The 12,991-nt window shown below is 41.4% G+C and overlaps 1 protein-coding gene across 1 annotated transcript in view; it reads right to left on the reverse strand.

Moving 5' to 3' along the window:
• Positions 1–1,769: 1,769 nt before the first annotated feature.
• FBXL17 (F-box and leucine-rich repeat protein 17) overlaps positions 1,770–12,991 on the reverse strand; it is a 311,008-nt gene continuing 299,786 nt past the window's right edge. The window contains exon 4 of the mRNA XM_015568405.1: positions 1,770–4,609. Coding sequence (XP_015423891.1) covers positions 4,469–4,609 — 141 coding nt within the window. The 3' untranslated portion in view covers positions 1,770–4,468. The remainder of the gene's footprint in view (positions 4,610–12,991) is intronic.

The raw sequence follows: 12,991 nt of genomic DNA on the forward strand, positions 1-12,991 counted from the left end.
CCTGAACGGTGTGGAATGAAGTGGGCGGGCATCGGGAGGCCACTATGGCACGGGGCAAGCACTATGGGCAGTCTATCTGAAGTGTACCTGGCGTATAAGACGACCCCCCACTTGGAGGCATATTTTTCAGGGCCAAAAAATCGTCTTATACGCCGGCAAATACGGTATATAAAGAACTCATACACCTCAACAACAACAAAAAATAAACAATCCAATTAAAAAACGGGCAGAGGATCTGAACAGACACTTCTCCCAAGAAGACATACAGATGGCCAACAGACATATGAAAAGATGCTCAACCTCACTAGCATAAGTGAGATGCAAATCAAAACCACAATGAGATGCCATTTCACATGGATATTATCAGTAAGACAAGAAATAACAAGTGTTGGAGAGGTTGTGGAGAAAAGGGAACCCTCATTCACTGCTGGTGGGAATGTAGACTGGTATAGCCACTATGGAAACAGTATGGAGGTTCCTCAATGAATTAAGAATAGAGATAGCATATGACCCAGCAATCCCTCTTCTGATTATCTACCCCCAAAAAACTCAAAAACATTTATTTGCAAAGATATATGTATCCTATATTCATTGCAGCATTATTCACAACAGCCATGACATGAACACAACCTAAGTGTCCTTCAACAGATGACTGGATAAAGAAGATGTGGTACATATATACAACGGAATACTACTCAGCCATTTAAAATGTCAAAATGTTGCCATTTAGGTTAACATGTATGGATCTTGAGAGTATCATGCTAAAGTGAAATAAGTCAGACAGAAAAGGACAAAACCATGATACATAGAATATAAAACAGAAGCAACAAACAAATAAACTGATAGACACACAACAGTATGGTGGTTACCAGAGGAAAAGGGGAGTGGGGGGAGGATGAAGAGGGTGATAGAAAGAGACTAGATTTTGAGTAGTGAGCACACAATGCAATATACTGATGATGCATTATAGAACTGTACACATGAAACTTATATAATGTTATTAACCAATCTTATCTCAATAAATTAATTTTTTTAAAAGGCTCCTCCTCACCCAGCTGGCGTGGCTCTGTGGTTGAGCATCGACCTATGAATCAGGAGGTCACGGTTCGATTCCGGTCAGGACATAAGCCCGGGTTGTGGGCTTGATCTCCAGTGTGTGGCATGCAGGAGGCAGCCAATCAATGATTCTCTCATCACTGATGTTTTTATCTCTCTCTCCCTTCCTCTCTGAAATCAATAAAATACATATTAAAAACAAACAAACAAACAAACAAAAACCAGCTCCTCTTCTGTGAAGATCTTCCTTTCCAAAGCTGTAGCTCTGTCCTGCGTATGCTCCCTTTAATTGTGCCATTATACCTGTTGCTATTGCTGGTTTTCAAGACTTCCTCCTTGCTAGGCTATGAGCAACCTGAGGATGGGATCTTTAAATACCCAGTGCCTCGCATATGTTTTTTACTCAATAAATGTATTCGTTTACTTAAAAAAAAAGTAAAGGAGTATATTAATGGCTAAGTGAATGAATGAGTTTTTAGGGAATGGGATTGTAAACAAACCACTTGTTTAAACCCTTCAGTTTTAATCTTATCTCAGTAATCACTAGCCAAACTAGAACCTCCTAAACCGGGTCTTGTTTATTATTCCCAGTTAATCAAACCTACATAAAGTCCTAGTGAAACACACAGGGCATGGACCACTGCCTGCCTCACACTCGACCAGCATCAGGGAGACCACTGATTGCCTCTAAAAGAAAACAAAAGACACAGTGGTTTTGTTTCTCTTTTATTGCAACCCATTGCAAGGTCAAAAGATTCACAGAAATATAGATACTACAAACCGAGTAAATTTCCTTTATCCACTCAAAAAGACATTAAAGACAAAGGACCAGAATTTCCACTACAGCAATATATTTCATAGCCTTTATTCTGAAAATACTGTTGACATTTTGGAGAGGATAAAAAGCCCTGCATTAAACGTGTTCACATACATTTATGACATTCTAAGCAAAAACAAAACAAAAAAATTCTATATTGCCCAGAAAAATCATTTTAAGCCTCAATTCAAAGCATCTAATGAGAACACATTCAACAACCACCACAGGATCACTCGAGGTAATGCATTTTCTGTTTTTTGTTGTTTGTTTTTTGAGATTAATGCTTTGAGGCTGGATAGGACATTTCTAGAGATTTCTACAAATATACCAAAGCGGTTTTCCAGGTTATGTGGCATCAGGCTTTCTGGATTAGTCAACATCTTAAAGAATAAGAGTGCACCCCCCCACCCCCCAACCCAAGCTGAAGCATGTTATAGTGCTGCACTTTAGATCAAACGTTGCAACATTAAAAAAATCAATTGTACACTTCTGAAACCATTTGACAACAAACTGTAACACTCCAAAATTATTACAATTTTGAATTGAAATGGCACCATCTGTATCAAGGATGGCTCTCCCTTCTTTAGTCTTTTTTTTTTCAACTATTTAAAATATAGTGTGACATATATAAAAATTAAACTTTTGCTTATTCACTCAAGCTACTATTACTATTCATACTGTCTTATAAATTAGTTTTGGATTAAAAACCAGTTAAAATATTATGATTTAAGATATTTTTTTCAGTGGAGGGGAAATGAAAACAATACAGTTTGATGTGTAAGAAGAATTACAGTTTATTAATGGTAAACAGCTTTTTTTTTCCTTACACAAACTTCATTCCCTTAAAATTAAATTAATAAACCATTTAGTGACAGAAAAAAACACCCTTGGTGGGTACTGACTAGATTTTCCTAACTGATTTGGATTAAAAGCAAAAAATAAAAATAAAAAAGCCATATCAGAAGCATGTTGACATAATCAAAAAAAAGCAGTTGTTTACATTTTTGGGAGTCATTATAAATAAGTGAATGACATTTGAATGTAAAGCTATTTTTCTGTTTCTTAAAGATAGTCTCATTTTAGCAATATTGGGACTTATAGAAAGGTAAACTCAAACTTTAGTATACCTGTGAAAGACCAAAAAACAAAACAAAAACAGCTAGTCCATACTGGGGAAGAATAAATAGCAAACTCACAAGCCAGGGTTTCGTATCTAGCTCTACTGGGAAAGATAATCACTCTTTAGCATAAAAAGGCTCCCTGCTGTCTTGATTATAAATCTAGACAGAGGAAAGGTTATTTGAGCCTGAGTCTCTACATGGATTAACTGTAAATATGTGTGAAATCAAAACATTCATTTACATAGATCTTTTCTTAACTGAAAGGTGTCGATCTTTAAACAAAGAAATGTTTATTTCTGACAAGTGTAAACAGAATCTTAAAGAAAAGACTTTATAATTTTTCTTAACTCATACATTAACCAGCAATAGATCTTTGCAGTAGCGTAAGAACTGTTTAAAAATAACATGCCTATGACCAAAAACCTGCTCTAAAGCCCAAAGCTAAACAAAGCCAAAAAAAGATTGTCTATTTATATCACTCATTAATATTCTATTAATGTGACTACCCCCAAATCTCAGAAATATAATTTCATAATTACCCAAATTAACAAAAATAATTAAATGATCTGTAGATTTTTTAAAAAATAACTTCACACTATTAATTACATTGATGACTTTAATGTGAATAATGTGAAGATTAGCTCCAAATGCCATTAAAATACATCCAAGACCAGTTACTATCCATGAAGTGAAAACTAACACAATGCTAATGTAAAACTCAACTGAAATATTTAGTACTCAACAGAACGCGTTTGTAGACTGATGAATAATTAACTTTTGTGAGCTGGCCAGGGGACTGTTACCTCCAGATAAAATTTCACAAAAGGCTTTCTCCTCTCTAGTTCCTAAGTCACCTACCAGATAGCAAGTTGGCCACGGATGGAGACACTGAGTTAGCAGAGCCACAGTGGGCAGCATGCTCTCCCAGTGGCCGGGAGGGAGGCCCCTATGTCAGAAATGACACAGAAAGGAACTGCCCTGGTGTGCGTGCGCATGGATGTGGGAGTGAGAGAAGCTGGTTTCCAGGCTTCTGACCACTGCCACATCACGTGTGTTCTGGTTGTCATAGCGGAAGTGCGCTAGTCTATCTCACTAGGAAAGAACGCAGTTGCCTTCATTTTAGGGCATTACCAAGTGGTAGGAATTAGAAGTTCAAAATACTATATTCAATTCTTTTTATTCCACAGTAAAAACACTTTTTTTAAAAAAAGAGAACTAAGCCTTTGAACTTAAAAATCAAAAGGTTTGTGGCGTTTAAAATCTTTAACTTTTAAGAAAAACAACCAGCTCACCTGGGACTAAACAGCAATTGCGCTTATACTAGGCAGTATGCGAACGAAACACAAATATACACACTCGGGTACACACACAGACACGTGACAGTTCAAACCTTTCCAAGAGATCACCCACCCCAAAGCTACACCCCTCCCTGCCCCGCCGAACGGCCGCGTGGACCTGAGCGTGGGCAGGAGCATTAGGAGGAGGCCGCGGACATGTTGGGGGTCCAGCCCATCTGATAGGCTCTCTCCAGGGTCCTCTTGCAATCCTGGAGGACGGTGCTGAAGGTGATGTGGGGGTACTGCTGCACCAGCTGCTCCACCGTCACTTCATTGACCTGAAACCAGACAAGAGTCGCTGTCACACACCTGGCCCGCTGAAACCACCAGTCGCCCCCGCGCACCGGGGGCTGATAGTGGCACCAGGGACCCGCCCCGCAGTCCCTCTCCGGGGTGTGGGCAAGTGCTCAGTCAGGGGACACACGGCCCTTTTGGTCTGACCGCCCCGGTTTGCTAAATACCACATTCACCCTCACAGATTTTTAAAAAGACCTAAGATATCAAGACATCAAATGTGTTTTCTAGAAGCATAAATCACTGCGACTTGCCGGGATCCTAAATGCGTCCATTGAAAATCTAGTGCTTAGAAGGTGAGACTGCAGTAAGTGAGCGCGCGAATGTGCATTTGACTTTGTCATCAACCTGCCGGGCTTTTTAGGACAAGATTATAGATAGAAATGCTGGGGGAAATGTTTATTTTTCTTCCCTTTAAATGTTAAGATATTGCAGACTTCAAGTCCCTCTGTGGAAAGGGCTGAATCAATAATTAAAACATACATGGCTGGCAGGTCAGGGATGGCCCCACCAGACCTTAACCATCAGAGATACCACCTTGATTCTTGATTAGACAAGGCAATCAGACAGGCCTAATTAAAACTAACACCTGTACAATTGCTGTGCTGTGAAGGGATTAATTTGTCAATTATTTTTAAGCTGATTGCAGTTCATATCACAAGAGTAGACAGCTTCCTTCATCCTTTAGATAAATAAATGATTAACCGGAGAACCACAGCTTTTAGGGAGCTTTATTTAAAATCTTTACCAAACACTTGGGCATTTTCAAATATGTCAATAGTGCATTTAGACTAAGTAAGCTGGTCTACAGGACGGGGCTTGTGGTACACATTTCTCTGCTCCCTTTTCCTTACGTGCCCACCACGGGGAAAGAGCAGGACCACCAGGGAAGCCCTAAAGTAACACGAAAGCCTTGCTGTGTGCCTTTCAATCCTGCTTACAAGTACGATGACCACGACGTTCAGTCGTCTGCACTATTCTGAAATCATAGGGTATTTTCTGGGTGACTTGGAAAACTGTGATATATATATATATCATGTTTTAATATATAAATCTGAGAGTTGATGTTTCAGCATTGCATTGATGATAGTTAATCTTTGTCAGAATATTTCTCTATTCAAAATTTGCTTGTATAGAAATCAACTTTTATTCTAAATTCAAACAAGACACGCAGTTAATTCTTTTTGTGATGTAGAGATGATGTATAACATTTTGTTTTCAAAAATAAGAAGAAAATAATTTTGAATAAAAAGGAAGAACTGATATATGGAGTTGAGAATATGAACTGATGGTCTTAAGAGGATTTTTAAGCAATATAATTTTTTAAAATTTAAATTTATGTTCTAAGTCTTGCCTGTGTTGAGGCAGCTTCTAACAGTACATTTAGAAGGCCAAGTGTCATATAGCCCTATCTCTCTAGCTTGTTTTTTATACTAGCCACTCACCTGACTGAATTTCAGGTTATCAAGCTTCCAAGTTCTGTCTGGCCTCATGGACTTTGTACATGTTGGTTTTTTTTTTTTTTTACCTGGAATACTGTTTAATACACTTCCCCTTAAAACCACCTTCTCATGCATACTTCCTACTCATTCTTTATTTTTTTTAAAAATTTGTTAAACTATTTTGTAGTCTCATTTGGGTTGCACAGTGACTCAAGATTTATATACTTAATTATGTAATCACAAGTCTAGTCACCATCTGTTACCGTGCAAAGTTATTGCAATATTACTGACTATATTCCCCTTCACCTTTCACCCTACTCATTCTTGAGTTCTTTGCTGTAATGTCATTTTCCCAGGTAACTCTGGTCCCTGCCCTCTCCCTGCTCCCCTCCACAAATGAAGTAAGGCTTCTAGGTTTTTCACTCTTCCAATATTGCCAACCTCTCCTGTATAGCACCTATATTACAGAGTTAGTTTATAATTGCTTTGTTTAATGTCTATTTCTCCAATGTAGGATCCATAAGAGCCATATCATTTTTTTTTTAAATCTATGAGCCAGGCCTAATTACTATTGAATGAATGATCTATAATAATAAAAGCATAATATGCTAATTAGACCAGACAGCCAAACGACCTTCCAGACATCTTTCTGGACAACCTTCCAAACGAAGCCGGTGCTGTGAGGGCCAAGCCTCTTGCATGAATTTCGTGCATCGTGCCTCTAGTATAACAATAACAACTAGAAATAAAAATTAGAAATCCAAGAGCAAGGGCAAGCTAGAGATTAATGTAATCATAACCACAAAGACCAGCAATTTCCTCAGGAACTCATATTCAGCTCAAGAATTCCCTCCTTCAGGAAACTTTTCCACAGCAGGCCTATCTGCCCATGAGGTTAGGTTAGGGACCCCTGCTCTGTACACCCACAGCTGGCACCCTATGAACTTTGTCCCTGATTTAAGCCCTTTCACACTGCATGGCCATCATCCCTTTACTTGCCCATCTCTTTCGCCTGAACTAAAGCCTCTGCCTTTGACTGAGGTTCTCCAGCTGTGCACATGTAAAGTAGAAACATGGCAACTGCGTTCACACCATGGACTTTAGAGTCAACTAGGAACAGGTTTGAATCCTGGTTACACTTTACTTCTTTAAGATTTGATTTCCTCAACTGTAAAAACAGGATAAAAGTACTTATATCATAGGACTGTTATAAAGGATTAGCTGTAATAATATGCCTAACACTGTGACTGACTTTAAAAAAGGCCGCCAGACCCTGGCCAGGTAGCTCAGTTGGCTAGCACATTGTCCCAATATGCCAAGATGCCAAGGTTGTAGGTTTGATCCCTGGTCAGGGCATATACAAGGCTCATCCCTGGTCAGGGCATATACAAGACTCAACCAAGGAATGCATGAATGGGTGGAACAACATATCAGTATTTCTCTCTCTCACTCTCTCTCAAATCAAGAAGTAAACATTTTTTTAAAAAAATGGACCCCAAATGGTAGCTCTTTTTATTAAAGCAGGCATGATTATGGAGTGCATGAGTTAAATGTCAACATGTTAGGATGACCAATTCTCTAAAGTAATGCTCAATATTGCTCCACTTCTGAGATATTTCAGAAATAAATTTTTATAACATTAGTTATAATGTTCAAAATAATATAATCATAGGGCAAGAAGTAACCTTTAAAATATACTTCATAGACCTAGCTGGTTTGGCTCAGTGGATAGAGCATCAGCCTGCGGACTGAAGGGTCCCAGGTTCAATTCCGGTCAAGGGCATACGCCTGGGTTGCCGGCTTGATCCCCAGTGGGGGATGTGCAGGAGGCAGCCAATCAATGATTATCTCTCATCGTTGATGTTTCTATCTCTCTCTCTCCCTCTCCCTTCCTCACTGAAATCAATAAAGATATATTTTAATAAAATAAAATATACTTCATATACAAGAAAGACCTATTTTATATTAAGGCTCTTTTGAAGGAACTACAAAATTTTCCTCAATAACACCTTCTCTGGAAATCCTCTCTTTTCTTTACCTGATGTTCCCATGCTACTGTTAGGTCACCTTGTCCCCCCCTGCCATAAATAAGCCAGAAGGGTGCAGATCTAGGTAGGGAGAGCTGATGTCACTTGGTCAGAGAGGGTACTCAGAAAATATGTATCGCATCGCAAAGGAAATAAACATACACCAAGCCACTTAGCATTCAAGGAACGACTAACTGAAAAGAGATTTAAAAAAAAGATGGAGAAGGGGACACGTTTAAACCCACCAAAAAGATGGGACTGTTTTCTTTGGTACATCCTTTCTGCACTACAGAAGGGCCTGTAACAAGTTTTATACCTAGGTTGACAGGCAATTTATTTTGAAGGTCCAATTTTTAAAAATAGAAAATATCTCCATGTGATAACTGCTTTGCAGGGAGATACAATTCACCTTAAGCAAACTTGATACATGAAAATATGGATTTATGGAGTATATAAATTAGAGAATCATTGTTCACTTTAGTAAAGACTTTCATGGTAGGGTTAACCTATTTTGTCAGCTCTCTCAATGTGTTTTATATATCCTTTTGTTTAGCAAAATTCAATTTACCTATCTCTCTTGTACAAAGGAAGATACACTTATAGTTGAGGCTGTTAATTCTCTGGCTTTCATAGGTTATGGGCAAGAACAGACAGGGCTGTGGCTTTGTACGCTGCTTGAAAAAACGGCACTGTAGTTCCTCTGTGGATAAATGAGTCTTCTAAGCAATCTTTTTGCTAACTGCACTCTGTAAATTCTAGAAAACAAAGCGTGGGGAAACGCAAATATTCCATTTTAGAGCTTTATCGAGTAGAAGTTATTCAGGGAAATACATGTGGCCCCACTAGGGAAAGTTCCATCTTTTACTTACAGTGTCTCCTGGCGTTACAGTGTGGCAAGCTTTACACTAAAGTTACTTTCATCTACTCAGAAGTACAAATTATGCTCACCTCTTTGTATAGACTCTCTCAGCATTTCGGTGCCTTAGAGAAGTTCAGTGTAAGACACCAGGAGGGTCCACATCGTTTTAAATCATTACGCCTACATACAAAGTTTGCAGGCATTTTTGTCATGCACAGCTCCATTAGCTAGGATGAAAAGAACTGTTCTCTGTTCCAACTCATAAAATACATGTAATATAGAAAAAGACCATAAAAATAAATTTTAAAAAAATTTCCCCATGATCTCTGGTTTTCAGTATTCAATGTCTTTTCCTCTTGCTGAAAACTATCAATGGTACCACCTATATTACACATGCAATTTGAAAAATGCAGTGTATCTTCCTAAAGAAATACATAGTGGTGTCATTTGAAGAAATTACTGTGATTAAAGGGGGGGAAAAAAAACATGTGCCACAGGGGTTTTTTTCGAAATATAAGAAATATTGGATTTTACAGTTCTCTCCAAAGACTGCATAACCATAATTTACATTTTCAAAATTATTATAACTCTTTTTAAGGTACTAGCAATTTGTCTGGTATTTTAATCTTTTTTGAGTTAACAGCTATTAGCACTTTTGGAAAATGTGAAGTAAATTGCTGTGCTAATTAAGGTAAATCACACCACGGTTTCATTCTATTGCTGCTGCTATAGGAGGCTGATGGGAGCACTGCCAGAGTCTCCAGGACTCAGTTTAACCAATTTATCTAGACCGTCGCACTGTGTCCTCACCCCCTTAGGAAGACTTTCCCCACAAAGCTTCAGATAAGGGTTAGCCTTGGCCTGAATTATTTCCCCAATGATACCCGTTGCTCAAAAAATAGAATTTCTGATAAAATTTGCTTAAGAATCTATATATATAAAACCTTAATATGCAAATAGACCGAATGGCGGAATAACAGAACAACCGAACAACCAAACAACCGGTCACTATGATGTGTGCCAACCACCAGGTGGCGCGTGCATGGAACATAGCAGGCGTCGGCAGGAGGCGGCAGAGTGCGGAACATGGTGGGTGTTGACCGTGGCGGGATGGTGGAGCAAGTGAGCAGGGGCTCCAGACCAAGGCGGGCACCAGTCGCTGTCATTGGGGCAAGTCTCTGGTCGTTACTGAAAATTCTTTGCTCCTATGCATCGTGGTCCCGCATGGAGCTTACACCTGCTGCCGGCACCAACCCCGCAAACACCCCCTTTTGGCTCCTGGCACCGACTCTGATCACTTGGCACCATCAGTGGGTGCAATTGGCGGCTGCTGGCCCCATTCACCCCTCAAGGCTTCTCCACCTCCCCCAACTCCTGATGGGCGATCAGGGCCAGCAGCCACCACTCACACCCGCTGACGGCGCTGGCCCCGCTTGCAACCACTGCTGGCTCCGGCTCTAATCGCTCCATGCCATCAGCGGGTGCGAGTGAGGCCAGCGCTGTCAGCGCCAGCACGTGGGAGCAGCAGCGGCAGGAGCAGGGCAGCCGGCAGACAGGGGACCAGGGGCCACGGAGAGAGGGCCTGGGTGGGGCTCGGAGGATGGGCTGAGAGCCGCCCCTGTGCCCACGGCAACCTTGTGGACCACAGTTCCTTTCAACGTGCATGAATTCATGCACTGGGTCACTAGTATATTTATATTGAGCATTGTTGTTAATAGAGCCATGGAATGCTGCCCTGAAGTGTGGCACTACCTGCTTTTAATGGGTTACTGATCAGTTGATTGGTTCAGTGTGGTTTGCCCAATATGTACTTTGTTCACATGCTCTAAGTAAAGAAGGAGACATTTAAGGAATGAAATGTACAGTGCCTTCTGCAGGGACCAAGTGTTTCTTTAGAATACTATCTAATCATACAAATGATTCCTTCTAGTTTGTAAACATTTGAAATCTGAAAAGGCAGCATGGAGCTTACACCTGCTGCCGGCACCAACCCCGCAAACACCCCCTTTTGGCTCCTGGCACCGACTCTGATCACTTGGCACCATCAGTGGGTGCAATTGGCGGCTGCTGGCCCCATTCACCCCTCAAGGCTTCTCCACCTCCCCCAACTCCTGATGGGCGATCAGGGCCAGCAGCCACCACTCACACCCGCTGACGGCGCTGGCCCCGCTTGCAACCACTGCTGGCTCCGGCTCTAATCGCTCCATGCCATCAGCGGGTGCGAGTGAGGCCAGCGCTGTCAGCGCCAGCACGTGGGAGCAGCAGCGGCAGGAGCAGGGCTGCCAGCAGAGAGGGGACCAGGAGCCGTGGTGGGAGGGACCAGGTGGGGGCATGGAGGATGGGCTGAGACCTGCTCCTGTGACCACCACAGCCTCATGGCCCACAGTTCCTTTCAAGGCGCACAAATTCGTGCACTGGGCCCCTAGTCCATTTATTTTAAGTGACTTGTGTTTCCTCGTTGACTCATGTTGTGAAATAGGACATGTTTATTGTAAGGGGACAACGATTTGACACATGTGAGTATATTGAAATCACACTTAGGGATATAGTTCAGGCATACCTCGTTTTACTACGCTTTGCTTTATTGCGCTCCAAAATGTTGCTTTTTTTTTTTTTAACAAATTGAAGGCAAGACCCTCCACCAGCAAAAAGATTATGACTTGCTTTATTGTACTACTCTCTTTATTACAGTGGTCTGGCACTGAACCCACAGTATTTCCGAGGTATGCCTGCAAAGCACTTAAAATCACTATTTTTTTAGATGAGGAAAAGTTCCCTGCAAAAACTGAACACTATTTAAAATACCAACAACAGTAAAATGTACTGCGTTATTCCTGGGCCATAACTTCCTTGGCAACAAGGAGTACTGTAGTCATCCCTTTGTTTCCAGTCTTACTCACACTGCCTGGCATGTTCTTGCCCATTAGAATCTAACCTCTCGAGACAGGAGTTAGGGCTGTTTCTGTCACGGCCAAATCCCTAGCACCTACAGAATGCCCTGCACATAGTAAGTACTCAATAAATATTAGTTGGCTAAGTTAATATGATAGTTCATTAAAGAATGCTTATTGAGTAACTAAAGAGGCACCAAATAATACTTCATCAGACACTGTGAGGATAAGCTCACCTTGTTCCCAGACTGTTCCCGCCACAGTGCAGCAGTCTCTAACGTTTGGACATACGGCAGCTCCAAACTCCTTTAATCCTTTCAAGTTCACACCCAAGGTGATCCTTTGTGCTACTCCCCTTTCCATCTGACATCACAGGGGAGCCTCTTTCCAGATACACCTCCCCCGGGTTTCCAATAGTTTTGCACAGGAGAAACTCATGATGGTGACTCGGCAGTTTTTGCTAGGTCACGTGGCTGTCGGGCAGTACTCCGGGAACGGCTGGGCTACACCTCAGGTTAGTTGAGGGCAGCCTTCATTACTGGAGTTCAGTGACACATTACACTGGGCGGAGAACACTGAGGAACATGTTAATGGTCCCTGGACAGGACTTGGTTCCCAAAACTTTGCAAAAGCGCACCTGGTTCAGAAGACTGAACACTTTCGTTGGGAGCATCAGCAGCCTGCTCTGGGTGGCAGGCCCAGGAGGACCCACAGATGATGTCACAGTTATCTGGTAACACAGGGGACTGTGGACAGGTCTCCTGTCTCAAAACAATGCTATCTCCACCCCTTGATTTGTTGGGCTTCAGCAATTCCACGTGCCTGGGGGCAACTGGAAATCTGAGGGGCTTTTTGATGATGGTTTTCGTTGTGACAGTGGTGTGACTCTTGTCGCAGGGAGCCGGTAGACGGTACTGGGACAGGCTGGTACCGTCCCGAGAGGAAAACTTTCCAAACCAGCTCTCATGCCGTCAGTGGGAAATCAGACACGTCTCTTCTCTGCAGCATGGTTTATTTGGGTGAAATACTTAAAATAATTGGTTCATTTTTCATCCAAATGACTAATAAGGCAAAATTAAAGTATGTTCATATTCCAGTAAGAATGGAGGTTGAGGGAATGGAAAAAACATTCAGTGAGCATCTACTC

The sequence above is a fragment of the Myotis davidii genome, unplaced genomic scaffold (genome assembly GCF_000327345.1).
Source record: "Myotis davidii unplaced genomic scaffold, ASM32734v1 scaffold812, whole genome shotgun sequence".
Taxonomy (NCBI): Eukaryota; Metazoa; Chordata; class Mammalia; order Chiroptera; family Vespertilionidae; genus Myotis; species Myotis davidii.